The 19,376-nt window shown below is 40.6% G+C and overlaps 1 protein-coding gene across 2 annotated transcripts in view; it reads right to left on the bottom strand.

Moving 5' to 3' along the window:
* Window positions 1-19,376, bottom strand: part of MKLN1 (muskelin 1) — a 102,793-nt gene that overhangs the window by 73,568 nt on the left and 9,849 nt on the right. For both annotated transcript variants that reach the window (XM_035903860.1, XM_035903861.1), the window contains exons 2-5: window positions 18,287-18,356; window positions 10,183-10,325; window positions 8,701-8,789; window positions 2,075-2,184 (exon numbers count right to left, since the gene is read on the bottom strand). In XM_035903860.1, the coding sequence (XP_035759753.1) occupies window positions 2,075-2,184; window positions 8,701-8,789; window positions 10,183-10,325; window positions 18,287-18,356 (412 nt within the window). The remainder of the gene's footprint in view (window positions 1-2,074; window positions 2,185-8,700; window positions 8,790-10,182; window positions 10,326-18,286; window positions 18,357-19,376) is intronic.

Genomic DNA, 19,376 nt, shown 5'->3' on the forward strand with positions numbered 1-19,376 from the left:
GTACATGGCTTTTAAACACCTCCAGGGATGGGGACTTGACCCCCTCCCTGGGCAGCCCGTTCCAGTGCTTGAACTAGTTGCTAAAGTATTCCCACTCCTCAGTAAAAGCAAAGTGGTGGCTTTCCAGGAGGCACTAGGCTGAGCTGGACAGCAAGGAGAAAGCAGCAGGGAGGCAACTGAGGAGTCCAGAGCTTGCTGCTCTGAGTCCTTATCCGTTACCTCCAACTCCACTCCCTTCAGGAAAGGGAGGTTTTGTTGGTTGAAGCACACACAACAAAAAAGGATGGGCAACTTTGTGTAGAACCTTCTTCTCATCTGGTATCTCAGGCAGCAAAGAATTACTAGATTTCGAAGCCTTTGAGACTTCCAAGAACATCCATGAAAATATCCACATCATCTCAAAGAGCTGGAAAAAACAGGTCAACCTTTCTGCCTTTCCTCAAATGTGGGTCAGCACATACATCCTCCTACGTAGAGCCAGCAACAGTGGCCTCTTAGGACTGTGAGAGAGAACATCAGTGAGACATGCACTCGTCACCAAAAACTTGGCAACGGATCCTAGTAGAGCCCAAACAATCATGACTAAGTCTCTGCCTTGCTGCTTTAGGGCTCTAAGCTTTAGAAGAACAATGCTGGCACCCCTTGAAGAAGCTGTCACTACATACACGCTGACCATGAAAAGTGTCGATTCCATGGGATAAGATGGAACAAAACAGATGCTGACATCATCATCAGATGGCTCCTGACCAAAAAAAATAAAAAGTCAGAGCTTCTCGATTGCAGCAACTGGTCAAAAATGCCAGACACCCCACCATGAATGTGCACAGGCAGCAGAAAGAAGCACAGAAAACCATCAGCAGCCTCTGACAACTGGACTTTTCAGAATTGGACATCAGTAATCAGCAGACTAATGACCACAATACCACTTTAATCATAAAGCAGCTACAGAAAGCTTCTACTGTGACTGTTAGTGCTGTTTTTAAATGCTCCATAAAGAAGCTTGTGATGTTGGTATGAACACGTATGAGCCAGACAGCATGGCCACAAGGCTTCTTTACCATACTGGCAACACCATAAACTGGTGAGGAAACCTCAGTACTACAATGCACAATCTTTATCGCCTTTCAAGTTTTTCCTTCTGGAAGCAGAGATATACTGCTCCACTACCCAGTCTTATTCAGCTGGGAAGGATGTCTCCTGTAACACAATATGAATTTCATGAATTGTTCCAGAAGATCTGTGCATAAAAAGCAGCAACAAAATAAATTCTGGTTGTCAATGTGGACTTCCCTCCCACAGGAGAGGCATCTGTTGTACTCAATTAAATACAGTTTATACAAATGATGTTTAGAACCCTTTGAACTTTCTGTCTATCAAAGTGACAAACGGTATAAATCATCTCACAGTCCAGTGGCATCAGCTCCCCTCTGTTCCAGAGTATTCAGCAAAAAGACAGTAAGAGGTAAACATCAGAAGTGCAAGGAGCTGCAACAGGAAGGACACCAATGTGGATTCTCTTTTAAACAAGCTCATTTTTATACCCTGTAACAAAAGCTGCATATGTAGCCCAAAAGGCTCTAGGCTCACATGTAGCTCTACAGAAGAACTAGTATGGTAAAATAATGACTAATCAAGAGGCAAGAAGAGTCTGGTTTTGTTAAGATGCCAGTACAAGTACTATTTTATTAATATTGTCCCTTTTGACTCATGTGTCCCTTCCTTTTATGTTTTTCTTGTGATGTCTACCTAGCAGGAGGGGTTTTTTGTAGGGTTCTTTTTTTTTTGTGGGGTCATGGTTTGGGGGTTGTTGGGGGTGGGGGAGAGGTGGGGTTGGGGTTTTTTGTTTGGGTTTTTGTTTGTTTGTTTTTTTAAAGAGAACAAGCAGATACAATTCCAAAAGATTCACTTAGAGTCAAAGTCAGCTACGTAGTTTGAGTTTTAACTATGCATGTTTCTTTTTTTAATAACTGATACTCAAGGAGCGAAAAGGTCACATAACTCCAGTAAGAGAAGTTTCACAAGATTCGGAGACTACAAATCTTCAAACAAACAGGCACCTAAAATGCAGGCCTACCTTGCTGTACCAGTTGAGGCACGGTTGGACCACATCTGGATCATCAATGCCATTAAGTTCAACATACCAGATACTAAAATTGAAGCTAGGTCCCCAGGATAAGAGTGGAACTGGAGAAGAAAGGAAAAGGAGAAAAAAAGATGCATAAACATCAAACAACCACCACATTCATCTCATCAGGCTACACATACAATTCCAACAGAATGCTTAAAGGTTACACAAAATTCAGTATTTCTGATTTGACATAAGTTCTAGTTCGCCTAAGTAAGCCTAGGAAAATTACCAAATACATCATGTTAAAGTTGTCATTTAAAGCAACCTGTGCCGAGCAACATTAACACAGCAGATCATTACAAAGCAGAAGCTTGCTTTAAGCAAAAGAGCAAAAATACTATCATTTAAAGCAGCTCAAAGAGGCAACAAGCTTTGACATGGATGGGAATCACGAGCATACTAGCGACAGTATTTGCTCCTCATAGTACATTTATTTCCACATTTGTCAGCAACAATTATTTTCCCTAATGGTGAAGACAAGAAGCTTGGGTATTTTAAATTTTGTAAAATTAGTAACATCTGCAAGTTGTGGAGGAGGGAGGGAGGGAAAACTGTCAGTTTCCAGTTTAAAAACCGTATCTAATGGGGTTTTTTTAAGCTTAAATCTGTGCAGCTTTTTGGCTAATACTGTTTTATCTGCATATTGGAACAAACATACTTAAAATATTGAAAGACCCATGAAACACACTGCAGCCTCTCACCTAAGGCTTCTCTACCATTCTGTGTTAACACCGACAGTCATTGGACTGATCTATTGGTTAACCCACAGATTAAGACTTGGTTTTGCTTTTCAGAGAAACTCCCATCCCCAGAAAACTTGTCTGAACTCTGACTCCTTAAAACTGCAGCGAAATCAAGTGGTTTCATTTTAAATAATTTTGTTTCCTTTTTATTTGACCGTAACCGATAAACAGGAAAGACAGTATTAGAGATGAATGAGTAGGTAACAGCAACAGCATGGAGGCCATGACTTTCTCCCTTCCACAGAAGCTATTTTTGCCACACAGAAATTGCTTGTTGTCTTTTAACCACCATGAAATACCACTGAGATTAACTTGTTGAACCAAGGGTTTTCTGACCTACTCCTTGAGGAAATAAAACCCAAAATTTGTCTTAAAGTTGTTCCTGAGCTCTTAAAGGTTCTTAAGTATTTATACTTCATACAAGCGAGATCTATCATTTTCTGCAATGTGTTTGGGCACAAAGCGTATGTGGAAACACATGATTATCTCAATTTTAAGGGGTGTTTCTACAAACTATTGCTAAAGACTCATGACAACTTCTGGGAACAGTCATCAAGAGAAACGTTTAGAAAAAAAGATCCAAAGAGACTTTGAATATGCAATTCTTAACTGATTTTAATATCCTGAAGTAGATACTTTATATGTTACAGCTCTCAAATCATCCCGTTCAAGCAGTTTCTTTCTACTTGATTGTTCAGCATACAAAGCAAGATGCTTTCAGAGAAGCTCCTTGCAGGTACATGTTTGTGGATATAGGAGAGAAGTGAACTGGTCAGAAAAAACAAAAGTCACCTGTCTTTTGTCCACATTGCATATGCTCTGCCCAAGAAACTTCTTTCCTGCTTAGTTTTGTCCTCTGCACAAGATCACAGAATAGAATCATAGAATCATTTAGGTTGGAAAAGCCCTTTAAGCTCATCAAGCCCAACCGTTCCCCTAACCCTGCCATCCCACCACTAAACCCTGTTCCTAAGCACCTCGTCTGCCCGGCTTTTAAATACCCCCAGGGATAGGGACTCGACCCCTTCCCTGGGCAGCTCATTCCAGTGCCTGACAAGCCTGAAATTTTTCCTAGTGTCCAACCTAAACCTGCCCTGCTGCAACTTCAGACCATTTCCCCTCGTCCTATCACCCATTACCAGGGAGGAGAGGCTGACCCCCACCTCGATGAGTGCTGCCAATATGGTACCTCAATACCATAAAACATTACTACATTTAAATCCAAGTATGCAGATAAATTTAATCCCAGATATTCCATCTATTAAGGCAGCAGACGGACAAAATACCACATGTAAGAGCAACACCTTTGATCTATCTTCAGACCTGAACACGCTGACCCAAGACCAAACTGAAGTTAAATTTGGTATTTGCTCAGCTATAAAGAACCAAAACCTATCCATCAGTTTCTTGCACTGAAACACTGAACCAAACCACAGACCACCTCAAATGGACCAAGACCATAAATTTCCTGATGGTGAACCTGAGGCCAGTTTCATAACACTGAGTTTACTGGGTAAAAAACCAAGCCCAAGTATTACCACCTTCTCTCCTCATTCCAGAAAAAAATGCAGAGGTATCCACCTCTTTCTTTTCAGCAGTTCTTCTCAGAACTTATTTGAACTTCTCCCAGAAAAAATTTAACAGTTCACCCTCTTATCTCGGTAGCCAACTACAGCAGGAAAGACATTATCGGGATGTGCCTAAAAATCTGGGGTAGCTATCACCACAAAAAAAAAAAGCAAAGCCATCAATTTGCTAACAATCCTCTCCCCACAGTTAACTCTGAGCTTTCAAAAGTCTTGTTCAGAAGGAAACAAAATACCAGAAATGGCAATTTAAGCATCAAGGTTTTCATGGTGCAATCATGTACTTCAAGGAAAACACAGACGTTACGTTGTAAAGGGAATGCAGTCCTGCACAGGCAGAGAAAACTCAGTTTTATCTTTCTACACCACTCCGCAGGAGTAGGAAAAGAAACAAAGCATAGGAGTTGAAACTGTAAGGTGATTTCTATTCCCTTAGCAAAGACCAAGTGTTCTGCTGGATCACCTCCCCATCTCTGAATCTCTTCCCTGGCTCCCAGGCTACATGAAGGAGACACCTCTCATCTTTTCCTCTGCCCTCTCCTTTTTGAAATCTCAATGGGTGTGCTTAGCTCTTTAGGCATATCTCCTTTTAGAGCAGCCACAATCTAACTTAGACCTGGAACAAGGAGAGACTAAGTGCAGCATGGAAATAGCAATGGTCACACAACCAGTGGTAAGTATTACTTGTCAGTGTGACACACAAATCTCTTATTTTCACACAAGTTTTGGAGGTAACAGCAGTCTAGGATGCTGGGTGTGGATCTAAGCCCTCCTGGGTCCAATTCCATTTCTTTTCTCACATCTCCCAGTGACTGGTTTTCATTTGTCCTCCCCTTCACCCACTTCAGATTTCACACTGCAACCTAGGTAGACACAAACCTATCAGAGCTTCTGCAATATTGGAGAAACGCCCTCGTCTCAAAATCAGGGAATACCCTACCCTGCAATACAGCTGCAGAGGCTTCATCTTAGGCTATCTGCTGTTTGCTGCATTGCTTTTTCCCCACACATATACTTCTGAGGTAGAAAGACACTGTGATTAAAGGTGTTTAATCTAAAGCCTAAAGCTACAGTTATTTCTCCAGTTTTTGCCATAAAGCCACCTCAGTGTAGTTTTTTTGCTGCATGTACTACAGTAATCCACCCTGAAACACACATAACTGTTCAGACCAGCTGAACAGTCACTCCAGTGAGGTGCCCAATGGAAGAAAAATAATAATAATGATAATAATGATAATAAAAAAAAATCAATATCCCTTCAACAGAAGCAGAAGGTATTTAGGTCACTTAAATAACTTCTTTGCCCTTATTCACTTAAATAACTTTGATTTCAGGGGATATTTCTCAATAATCCAAAGCTATGCCTAGGCAAGGACTACAACCCTGTATACTAGAGAGGACAGTAGCAGAGGCATTAAACAGTACAGTCATTTCAAATACCTCTCTCAAGCTGATTTCCATGTCCCTCATCTACAGGCAGTAGGCACACAAACAGCATATGTTTGGAAAAACATAGGTAAAGATGTAGTCAATACATTTAATACAGGGAACAACCATAAAGAAAGGATGCTCATTTCTATTACAGCGAAGCTTAAAAATCTTGCAGCCTAGTTAGTAACTCCCATGCTAGTAACAAACTGGCATGAGAATTACACCTGGCATTTCTTCAAGCTCTTTCACAGCAATCCATCTTTACAACACCTTCTGCTTTCAAGGATACAGTAAAAAAAAAAAAAAAAAGAAAATCTCTGCTTGGAGTAACCACAAAAACAGAGCCAGAAACAAAAGCTTAAAAAGATTATTCTGCGATATTTTGTCCGGATAAATATCTTCTTCCCCCTCTCAAGTCCTTTAATGAGACATGAAATGTAAGAACTACTTGTCAAGTAGGTCAAAAGCCTGCACAACTGGGCATTTCAGTGCTAAGGAACTGACGGTGAACTAATTAAACTAAAACAAGCACGAGTCGTCATCTTGACAAAAGGAGAGAGAAGTTAGTTTTGCTGCTTTCCGAGTCTGAAACTTTAATACGTGAGCAATAAGAAGTTGTAGTAAGTATTTTCTCCTCTCACAGATCTACCCATGTCATGTTCCTCCTGCCCTGTCCTCCCACATAAACCCCACTCCTGTGGTATTAACAGTGGTGTATAGGTCAGTATGCTCATCTGCAGACCTATAAAGCAAATGCCTGATGCCAGTCTCTGCCGAACTAACGCCTTCCCCAAATCCGCAAACCTCACCGACAGCAGTAACTTTTGCAGTGTCAGTCTCTTAAGAGTCCAAAAGGGCAGATTTTGGCCTCATGTTTATTGGCAGCATTACAAGGAACACAGCACGGTATTTTGAATTTTGAGTTACTTTGGCTAGCAGCTTGGAAATTTTAACAAAGTGAAAACATATTCAAGCTGTGAATCTGAAAAATAACAGAATTTCGTAACATCATTTTGCAGTTGTTTCACAGCACAACACACTCTCACAACTCCATAAACAAAATGACACTAGCCATCAACTAGAGGTTTTAATAGGTTTTGGTGAAAAGATCGCTTTAATTTCTGTCCCAGCATAGGAATTTCTTCATAGAAGATAGCTTCAGGAAACTAAAAACTAGATATAGCTAAAACGGAAAACTCATCTCAGACCATAATTAGTGAGCAGGTGACAGTTAAATACAAATCTAATATTAATGTACATAACATAGAATGCTTATTGCTAGACAAGGAACCCCTCCCAACAAAACAAACCATGTAACTACTAATACTACTTCATGTCAGAAAAAAAAATCCTGGGAGTAGAAATTAATCAGTATTTCACTTTCCTAACAAGTTTCAATTTACTGCTACACTTGGTAACATCAGAACACATTTTACTGGAATACAATTTACACATCCAGAGAAGTAGCTCGTAATCCTTCCAGTCACCCCTTCAGCCCTCCAGCAAAAAACTTGCTGGTTTTTTTGCCACTGAAAAATAATGTTTCCCAAAAACCTAATGCAGGAAGCTTCAGAATACATTAAAAAAGAAAAAAAAAAAATCAATTTAACTTTCCTGATGTAGTCAACCTTTACCTCTAACTATTCCTCTGCTCCTCTTGAGGTTTCCTAAAGCCAAGTGTTACAGATGCTTCCAGAAGTAGCAGCCAAAACCAAACCCAATCAACAACCAATTTCTTTACTTCTCTAAGAATGGGAAACATCACCATTTATGGCACACCGATGATTACTTGGTTCCCGGCCTGAAGCTTTCTATTCCTCAGGCAAATACGAGAGGAGATTCAGAAAGCTGTGCAGAAGACCCTAGAGCAAAGGGCTCTGAGGGGAGCCCCTACACAGCCACTATCATCCAAGTCTTGGTAACGGAATTACCCAACACTTCAAAAGACTCCTAAATTCATCTAAATTAGCCAACAGGATCTTATCTCATTTTTCAGCAACTACCTCCTGGCTCTATTTTCAAGCTTAAACAGCTAGTTTAAAACCAGTCAGTCTTTTACTATCTCAGTAGGTAGGAAGGGGAAGATAAATTTACTGAGCTACAAAAAGCTGAAAGGCTCTGAATTTTTAGATTAAATCCAACCAGTATCACTGACGGCCACCGTTAAGACACTTGCTCTCTCCGGCCTGCATGAAGCAAGGAAGAGAGATCCTCGTCTGCTCCCATTGCAAGTCACAGTAACGGGCAGCCTTCGTTAGCACCCCCTGTAGCAAGCTTCCCCAGAGAAACAAGACTAGACATCACGGGGTACAATTCTTCTTTTGCCCCTGGATGTCATCTTTAGCTGGAGAGGAGACACGATTAGCGTAGCAGGAGGAGAACGAGGAAGGCTTCTGCTGTTGCTCTATGTATTGCGAGCATGTTTGAGAACAAAAGACTCCAACCTTCTTCAAACTCTAGGGTTGTCAATGCTGAAACTTGTACCAGTATTTAGCTTAATGATTTTTTTTTAAAGCTCTATGTAGCAATTTATAGTAGGACAGTAAGCAGCTTCTCCAGCAATTAGTTGACTCAACTGTACTTCTGAAAATTACTGTATTTTCCTTTCATTCCCCAGGATTTAAATTATGAAGCTATTATTTCTTAGTAACAGGACTTCACTGTGTTCCAATCTAACCAGCCTAAAAGATCATGAAATGGAACAGCTATTGTGGATACTTTGCCTGAGTACAATGAAGTCACAAGTGCCAAGACTGGCACAAGTATAAGAAGAGATTATTTTCTACTCAGAATGCTGAAAAAATGCATTTACCTATCTTAATGAATCGACAGGGGAACATCTGTTCATCAATTTTATGCTTCAAGGTGAATGTTTCTTTGTTATAATCATTCTTTAAGCCACTGTGGGAAAAAATAAATAAGGTTACTAAATCTTACCTTGTATTTTAGGACTAGCTAATAAACGCAATCTAGGTCATGCCTGAAATGCGAAGCTTGTTTCATATTACTAGGAATCATAAGTACGCATGCTGGACCAATGCCTGGACTGCTATCCACCATCTTGTGTCTCCCTGGGAGGCAGCACTGGCTAGTGGTTTCACGAGGGAACTGACATCGGATCAACGCTGCTCGGCTGCGCCTGTAGCCCTGCGACTTCAGCAAGCGATCTGCCTGAACCGCACTTTCCCATTTTTAAGAGGGAGATGGACCAGCTCTCAGAATTATCACACTGCCAAAGTGCTTTGTGATTCATTTATGGGCATTACTTTATAAAAAATATCAAATATTTAGTATAATTTAACAAAAATCTTAAGTCCATTTTTACTGAGGATGCAAGTACAGGTCCCAAAATAAGTTTTTTTTATTAAACTTCAGTACAAGTGAAATAACATTAGGTATCAGTAGTTACTGTGCTACCAAGATATCTTCCCCTGCAATTCCAAAGGCAATAAAGTCAAATTTCAAGACTGGTCTGTCTAAAGAGGGCGAGAGGGTGGGAAGGGTTGTGGCTAGTTTCTATATGGTCTTGGAGGATACCTAGAAGAAAGAACTTCCCATGTTTCTCCATGGCTATTCTGCTTGACTACAGATGATGTACACCCATACATTCCCTGGAGGTGGACTTTCCTTCTGTAGGCCTCCAAAAATAGGCTAGTTCTCGCTACTCATTTCTCTTGTACTCCTAGATATTTAAATATCTTTTCCCTTTCTGAAAGAGAAGACTCCTTAAAAAGGCCCCTGCAAATTTACAGTAGCAACTACTCGGAAGCTCTGGATAGCTTGAATAGCCAAAAGGCTTTTTCTTTGGTCCCCATCAGTACAACTACCAAATCAAACTAAACAGTAGTTTTCCATTTGCTTATTTGATTTCTTTACCCTGACTAGTTCAGACCTTTACAGCTGCAACGAGGTTCTTGACATCAGCAGGTTATTTGGGCTTTTAAAAGCTACTGTAAGTTACCCACACTTGGGGAACCATTTCTCTTGTGCCTCAAGCACACAGAAGAAAGGAATCGCAATCCAGCAACGTTGCACCCTGCTTTCAGCTCTTCCAAATCCCCAAGAGCTCGCTCACCACAAATCCTCTGTGGTTAGAGAGGAATAAGGAAGGCTTCCTGGAGCCAGCGTTGGGATTGCTGCTCTCTGACCTGACCATAAACACATGGGTAGCTAATTGCAGGATCACAACCACAGCTCTATTAAACTGTTAGCCAAGGGTCTGCTCAGGAGTGATGGGGAAGAGCATTTTGGTCCAGCCTTTATGATTACCATAGCTGACGAAATTGCGTCTTACCTGGATAAGAGATCTGTCATGTTTTCCTCATTCATCCCACCAAAGACTTTAAACTTCTTTAAATTGCAGACATGCGTTTTCTCGTATTTGCCAAAGGTGATACTCTGGACTATGGCAGGTCTTTCAAGTTTCAGAATCAAATACTGCGGAAGAGAGAACAGCGAATTTTAGTATTAAAGCCAAGGCTGCAAACCACACTAAGGGAGAAGCATTACAGCCTTCAAAAATTCAGTTCACAAAGCCAGAGAATGAAAGTTAAGATGATCCCTCCCCATTATTATATTTTCTCCTATGTTCCTGGAATGAAGCAAAGTTTTTTTAGGAATATTACTTTAAAGACAGTTTATCCAGGAAAAATATTTGGTTGAGCTACCTTATTCCTAGCATTTCTATTCAGGGCTTACATACATTCCTTCAAGTTGGATGCAAGACTTCCTGAAATCTGGCAAATAGGATCAAACTACGGAGAGCGATGATTCAAACGCCCACCACAGCCTGAAATGAAACCTAAACTGAATACACAATTAGATAAATACAGTATGTTCCACATGCTAAGAGAACAAATTACTTTTCCTCTCTGGGCTGACACTATTTAACCACGGAACGCAAACTAAGTTTGATGTGTGGCTAACATAGGAACCAACTGCTTATTAACCATGCCAAATAAAACCAAGCCACTTAACTGACAGTAAAGGAGCTTTACACATAAAACGATGAAAACTGTCTCCCTCGTGAACGTGTGCTCCCCCTTACGCAGACATCCCCCCGCAGTGTATGAATAGCCAGATGATTTATGTTCAGGCCCCAACTACCAGCTTCACCAGCACTGCCGGAGGAAAAGATCTGTTCCACTTGAAAAGCATATGCAGAGAAGCACTTGCACTGCTCATCGGGGACCATCGAGCACCAAGTTTATTTAACCTTCCCCTACAAAGCAGGTCTTGGAGGGAGTCTGGAGACAGCCTGTTTTGCAGAATACATCGGCTTTATACCTGAAAACGGCGTGTTCAATTCTCTTCCGTAACTTCTCAGAAATAAGCCATACACAACAGAGAAATGAGACACAGAATCAAAGTTACTCATCAGGCTGGATTTTGTTACAAAAGCCTGTGATCAAGGCTACAGTACAAGCAGATCAGTGAGGCGTTGCAGGACACCTCCCACTGCAGGCACGGCTGGGGCCCCTTGCCAAACCAGACATGACGCAGTATTTTTGAGCCGTTCATCAACATCATGTAGAGTATTCTCATGCATGTGACTGCTTTCTACCATTCCTGAGCAGAGACTAGCATCTCTCCATGAAATGTCACGGGCATCACTTGGCTTGTCCTATACAGCTCTATCTATAGGACAATCTTGCTCTAGAAGTGCATCTTTTGGGTGAGAAGCAGAACAAATTTTCCGCTTTCCATTGATTCCCAGTCTTTCTGCCACAGCCCTATCAAGCAACCAATTCTGAATCTATGAGCAGTACGGACATTGTTCTAGAGAGCATCAGGATAAACGTGTGACCTCACCAGCTGGTTATCACTACATTTACAAAAAAGCTTAGTTAAAAGAAATACTCGTACACATAGCGGTTACAGTTGGCAATGCAGACTGGACAGGTGCCTATTTAGAATAAGGAGGATTTACTGCCAAAGATGTTTCCAGCAAAATTTTTCAAAAATGAAGAAACCAGACCAGCATCACCACTGCTAGGGGGGGAAAAGAAGAATGTGTTGGTGCTTTCCCAGTTTGGGTTTGGTGGTGGTTTGGGGTTTTTTTTTGGATGAAAAATTTCTAGTTTTGCAAAGAACCCCATCCACCTAAATGTCAGAAGCCACTGTTAGTTTAACTAAAAGTAATCCATGCTTTTTTCTGTAAGTACTTCCCAAACTTCAGAAAAAAAACAAAGCTCTATACAGAAAACAGATTTTCTAAAGCAGAAAGAAAAAGGAAAAAAGGAAGGGATGAGCAAAAGGATGGTCCTGTAATGAGTGAGGCAGCACTTGATACATGGCACAGCCCGCTGCCAAAATTCCCATGCAGAACAGACAGTACACAACGTCTAAGAACTCCTCCTACACCATCATATCTTCCCTGCAGATTTCTCCCAAAGCTGAAAAAGTGAAGCTAGCACTACCAGCATCAGCAACTGCAGTTCTTAATCTTGCTGGAATCACAAACCTTGGGTCACGAAGACATATTTTCTCAAGTACCACGCAAGAGTTGCAAGAGCTGGGCACAAATTTCATGCCGCATTATTCAATCCTTACCCTAAATTAAGGCAGAGAAATCCAGGACTGCAGTTAAATCCTTTAACTTGGCATACATGCCTAGAACAGAGCAAGGCATGGCAATTACTCCACATGGCTAGCAGGGATTTCTTCAGCCTGAGGACAGGGAAGGAACTTTGCAGCCCTCCTTCCTATTTCCACACGTCCCATCACCTGCCAAGTCAGGTGGAAAACATAAGCACAAAAGCTAAAGACAACCTTTTTGTGAATTTATCGGCTGACTGAAGCAAAAGACAGGTTTGCATTAAAGCCTGTGGCCCAATACCTCTACCTATGTATGCATTTCTGTATTTTTTAAATACATATACACACACAGATGTACTTTTTGGTTTTATGTATAAACACACACTGCTGCCACTGTGGGTACAGGCTACAAATCTCACTGATGTCGTAAAAAAATATATTGCCTCAAGAGCTGCAAACAGCTGGCTGCAAGGGTATTTTTGGACTGCTACCAGGATTTTAGATGTGACAGACTATTCTCTATAGCTTTGAGAGATGTGATAAAAGTGTACACAAGATCAAGTGATTTATTAAACCTGGAGAGAACAAGTCTATGAGATTTCAGACAAATAAATATACCGAGATATTTGATGCTTTTCTATCCTATCGCTATAAGCAACATCATTTAATGTCCAAGTATTCAGGAGTATTCAGAAAATCCAAATTATACACTGAAGTGTTTGTTCATTAGAGGCATGGCACACAGACACTAATTGGAGTAACTGTGCAAAAACCTCAGCCTAATTGTTAAAGCCTCAAATTACAACATTTACAAAAAAGATGCTACAAAACATTAGAAGAGCAAGACTTCTGGTTTATGATCAAACACGTTTGTAAGCGAAGATACACAAAGAGCAGAGTAGAGTAAGAGGCACTTCAACACCTTCAACAGCTTGTTACGGTACACCCAAAAGAAAAGCAAATCCAGACTCATCACACTGGGAGCTGCAGCAAATCCCAAACTTTTTCGAAGTCCTGGTCCATGCTACCATTTGATGACAAGCATATGCATGCTTCTGCATCACACAACTGAGTGTAAATTTTATTAATGTACTTTAAATTAGTTCCTGATAGGATCTACACAGCAGGACGGAAATCAAGAGGAAAGCTGGTCTTCTCAGATGCAAAACTGAAACAAATTGTTTGGACAGTGCCACTAACTTTACACATACGCTCTTTAACTGTTCAGAATGTACATCTCCACATCAAATATGCTGGACCAGATTCCAAATTGCGCTAGGCAAGCTGCCTGTGCAATTAGACTCACATTGTATTTTATTAATTTCCTTCTCTTTAGCCATTTCCGCTCAAGCATTTTTTATTAGGGAGTAGCGAAACTTACACTGCATGTGAAAATAAAAGCACAAAATAACCAAGATACTTGACAGGGACCGCCCATGTCCACCTACCCATTGCTTTTGCAATTAAGCTTGTGGTTAAATAAAAAACCTATCCTTTTGTTCTACACATTAATCAAGCCACTCAGGGGAATTAAATGTTCTTCTGCATGCAGTCTTCCAAGTCATACCATCACTGAAGCCATCAGGATGAGCATTTATGACAGGGCCGTGGTCTTCAGCATTACCAGCCTTATTGCTTCACACTTCCTATGTAAGCCTACAACTAGTGTAAAAATAGAATGATCGGCCCTCTTCTGCCTGAATAGGTTACTATATAACAGGTTTGTTATTGAATATATAATTTCTGGGTCATTCTATTTCAAGGCTCAAGAAATATATCTGGTTTAATAAACAGAAAAACAGCTGTCACATGGATTTCCTTTCGCTGGCACTCATTCATAACCAACTGGTGGCTTTCACGGCCACAAGAATTATTTAACACTACCATACCCATAAAGCTAGGAAAATGCTTTACTAAACATAGTCACGTGGTAGCATTTCAAGCATCTCGACTTCCACTTTCATTTTCTTTCCCTTTACAAAAAGGTTTAATACAGACTCCGGCACATTTACTGCAAAGCATGGATCTTGATTGAGCTACTGAACTCATTCTCAAATTTTTACCTATGTTGTTCTGATTTATGCTCATTCTAGCAAGAGGAACGCTCTGCAAGACAAGGTGCCTGGAGAGGTTTTTTGTTTCCATCAACAAGAAAGGGAATAATTCAAGTGTTTAGGGACTCACTCATGTTTTTACCTCTAAGCCAGCACAGCACGACCACCTCGGCAGGGAATTATTAAACCCTTACATTAAGGTGAGACACTCTGATGAGAAAAACACTAGCCATTAGGGTTGCAGACCTTATTAAAATATTGCATGGCACATTCCAGTGAGCACAACTGACATTAGTCCTTGTGCTGTGTCTTAGTCCTAGTTTCAGCCAGCGAAGCTTGAAACAAGGAAAGCTTTATTTTACTGTGTTTTAGTTTGCTTCCTGTCCCGGACTATTATGACCGCCCACACAGTTTAACAAATGCGTCACCACAAAAGCGACCAATTTTTAAATGAAGCGATGCCAACACACAAGCCATAAAATGCTTTGCAACTTCATTTTCCATAGGATACATGATGTTTACTTTGGAGATTTAAAGTTATGTGTATATATCATCACGGTTTGGAATATTAAATACGCAACTGCTACTTCTAACATATAGCAACTAATTTCCCTCAACTTCTCTCCCCACCACACTTGTAATTCGGTCAACCGCTACTGGAAAGCAGCTCTGCTGAGAGGGACCTGGGAGTCCTGGTAGACGACAAGCTGACCATGAGCCAGCAATGTGCCCTTGTTGCCAAGAAGGCCAATGGTATCCTGGGGTGCATTAAGAGGAGTGTGGCCAGTAGGTCGAGGGAGGTTATCCTCCCCCTCTACTCTGCCCTGGTGAGACCCCACCTGGAGCACTGTGTCCAGTTCTGGGCTCCCCAGTTCAAGAAAGATGAGGAACTCCTAGAAAGAGTCCAGAGGAGAGCAACTAGGATGATAAAGGGACTGGAGCACCTCCCCTACGAGGAAAGGCTGAGGGAGCTGGGCTTGTTCAGCCTGAAGAAGAGAAGACTGAGAGGGGACCTTATCAACACATACAAATATCTTAAGGGCGTAAGTCACGAGGACAGAAGCAGTCTGTTTGCAGTGGTGTCCAGCGACAGGACTAGGGGCAATGGGTGCAAACTGAAACATAAGAGGTTTCAGTTGAATATGAGGAAAAACTTCTTTACTCTAAGGGTGACAGAGCCCTGGAACAGGCTGCCCAAGGGAGTTGTGGAGTCTCCTTCCCTGGAGATATTCAAAGCCCGCCTGGATGAAGTCCTGTGTAGATTGCTCTAGGAGAGCCTGCTTTAGCAGGGGGGTTGGACTGGCTGATCTCCCGAGTTCCCTTCCAACCCTTGTGATTCTGTGATACTCGGACTGAAGTTTTCCAAACTAAGAATCTGCTTTAAAACCTTCAGGCATCTTCAAGAACCAGGAAGCAGAAAACCTACATAAAAGTTCGACCTGCATGTGGCAGTCTTTCAGTGGGCAAAGTGCAAGAACTTGCTATTTTGAACAAAACGCAACCAAATCTGAAGTTCTTTTGTCAAGTACGAGACAACATAAATTGGAACCGTTTCTCTCTATACACACAGAAATAACAAAAGCTTCATTCTTTGCACACAGGCCTCTTCGGCAAATTTTAATTCCCCGTTCCCTTTTTCCAGTTAATTTTTCAACAGAGTAGTTATACTGTAAAAAATGCTTTACATGAATAATTAAACACTCAGGTTAGAAGCATGAGAATTAGCTAAAGTACATATTAGAGACACTGTGAACACATTATCTCTCTCACACAGCGCTCAGGATTGGGCTTGCTGAATACATGAGCCACTGAGCAGCATTTTATATTCTCACTATTGGATACAGAGATTCAAGTAAGAGGAATCCACCAGGATGGCCTTTTCCACTTAGGCAGCCAGGTTTTCTGTTGGTTTTGTCTTTAAATAACAGAGCATAAAACTCAAATACCATCTTGCCAATCTCAGCTGCCGCTGCGAAGGCTAGCTTTTAGCAAGTCAGATCAAAGGGCCTCAAATCTGGATACCTCATATATATATATACGCACACACACAGACGAGAGATCAAGAGGGAGATAAGAGAGATCAATATATATGATAATGTTAATTCATCTCTCTCCTATCAAAAATTTGGTTTAAATGACTTGCTTATCATGTGGGGCAATGTGCAGTTCTCCAGGGTTAGAGTCAGTAGTTCTGCAACAGCATCTTCATTCAGGCCACGATCAATACGCATTAAATTGTTGGAAGACTTCTCTTTAACAAGCTCATGCAGTTTCTACAGAATTCACTCTATAGTTATTCCCTGCTTAATCTACATGCTTGAATATACCTTCTATCACTGCTTGTCAGCTTTAAGCATAGGTTGGGAATATTCTAAAGCATCCAGTTACAAGAAATGTATTCCTATTCCAGAATCAGGTTTTTAAAAGCACAAAGTATTCAGGATGGCTCAAAAAACAAAAGAGCAACTTTTAGCAAAAACTACAAGCACTTCTAGTGAAAAACCCAGCCCAAAGCTACACCACAAGCCAACCTCGCCTCGTGAACAAGAGAGCCCTAAGAACACGTGCTTTCTGCATGAGAAGAAGTAAAGGCTGGACAACTAAGATACGATACATAACTCAATACCCATTACCCTGCAATTAGTAATCCCTAGAAAGACTACAACTACTTCAAGCTATGGATTAAATTCCTCTGCTGTTTATCAAAATATATATATATGTAAAAAAAATCAAATTGAAAGAGCAGTAGAGTCGTCAAGGGGATCAAAATTACTAGTCTTCACAAGCAGGTTTATGAAACAGGTTAATAGTATAAACCAAATACTTTTTGCTCTCCTCTCAAAAAAAAAAAAAAACCACCACTTTTACAGACACAACAGTATAGAACACTATCATGAAAATCAAGATGAAAGCCTTTCAGCTGGATGGGATGACCTGCTGCTATAGGGAGCCACCAGTCTAGACTACAGATTTTTAACATACCTTCAAAGCAAAGTAGCAAGGTTTACCTAGAGAAAAATTCTGTAAGACTTAACTCGTGAGGAACATTTGCATTAAGTAAGTAGATAAGCAGAACTTTGCACGAGAGATGCTGCACAACACACACTGCTGTGCATCATTGGTTTAAACAAAAGAATTTAAAACAACCCATGTGAGAAATTCAGAAGCTGATCAAACAGTACCAGAGCAATAAGGTATAGATCTAGCAAAAAGAGAAGGATAAAACATTTATTGGAGAAAAAGAGTTAAGTAAAAAGTTAAGCATATTTTTTCTGGATAATCTTACAATCTAATTAATAGTGAAAAAGCAAATTATATGCTAAAATCAATTCAAGTCTTATTTTCATAAGCTGATTAATCAGCAGAAGAGGTGGCATTCATGTCTCTTTAAACAGTCTACATTTCTAAATGCACTATTAGGAGAAACAAATATAAGCTCCTCAGATCTAGGATTCAAGGCCAGCAATCTACAACAGTTTCCAGTAGTGCTGACAAAGGGGGACCTGCATGCCTCATTAGCAGCTTAATCTAACCATAAGGTTAGATTATTTCCAGTATGGCAGTGATTGTCATGGATGAAACACAAAACTTCCCTCACAAAAAAGCATTTCTTGAAATATCACAAATAAATTGCTGGAAACTTAAATACCTAATACACCAACACAACAACTCGCATTTTACTGAGAAAAGGTAGCCTATAAAGACTGTCAATATAAATAGTAGCAGCCTACATTTAAAATAAAGTCTCCAGTACATATATGAAGTTGTACAACACAGCTATACAGTTGCAGAGATTCAGATGCTTACCTGGGGAGGATAATTGCTTTCTGAAGACCATCTTGAGGACTGATCATTGGGCTTGTCCACCAAGATATTCCTAAAAAATGAGAAGACAGAAGTAAATTAATTAACAGCCACGTTGTATTTTACATCTCCAGTAAGATGCGTCACACATGCAGATCAATAGCATTCTCGTGCAACTACCCAAATCACTAGGCAGAGACCAAAGGTTCTCCCCCTCTTACTAAAATTTTTCTACATTGCTGTTTTACAGGACCGATCAAAATATGCCTCTGAGCCTTGTGGTTGTGAAATGGAGCTCCAAGTTGCAAAATAAAAAAAATCCAAATTGTGAAATAAATGTAAAACAGATGAATTTATGTAGGCCCAAGTCCACAATGAAGTGGAAAAACTGGTCTCATTCACCTCAATGGGGTAAGAACTTTTCAATAAGGTTAAAATGATGAGCAGTAAAACAGTTAGCAAGCCAAAAACTGTCCTTCACTAGACAGGCGATACTGGAACGGAGAGAGCAAGCTGCTAACCTACTTAAGCTTTCTTGGTGTATGGAAGATGAGCATCTAACTTATGCCAAATTTTAACAAGCATTTTTCATGAAAGCTACAAGCCTAGAACAACACACGGGAAAGCAGAAGTTCAACTCTTCAACCGGGAAAGTTACCTCTGTGTTGCTTTCTTACAGTTTGGAATAGCACAGCACTTTGGTAACCAACGTACATTCAGAATTAAGTTTTTTGGCTAAAATGAAACAGATTCATCACGACAGTCATATGAAGGATCTACCTTCCTCTCTCCTATAGTCACGCCATAAAGCTCACCTCCCAGATTAAATTAAAAACTTTAAAAAAAACCTTAAAATATATATAATTATTGGCGAGGTAACGATGCACCACCTGCTGGACAGGACTTACGAGCTCTACCACGTCCAACTAACGAACTCGCCAGCTCATAAAAACTTATGTAAAAAGAAGGAAGCAGTCATCAAAAGGCTTATGCCATCTCCATCTGCTGTGTAGGAGGAAAAGAACACGAGCATCTGGATTACTACAAAGGACTGGAGGAAAAAGCGCTCATATAAAAGCTCAGAAGGGAAAGA

The sequence above is a fragment of the Egretta garzetta genome, unplaced genomic scaffold (genome assembly GCF_000687185.1).
Source record: "Egretta garzetta isolate BGI_Z169 unplaced genomic scaffold, ASM68718v1 scaffold260, whole genome shotgun sequence".
Classification (NCBI taxonomy): Eukaryota; Metazoa; Chordata; class Aves; order Pelecaniformes; family Ardeidae; genus Egretta; species Egretta garzetta.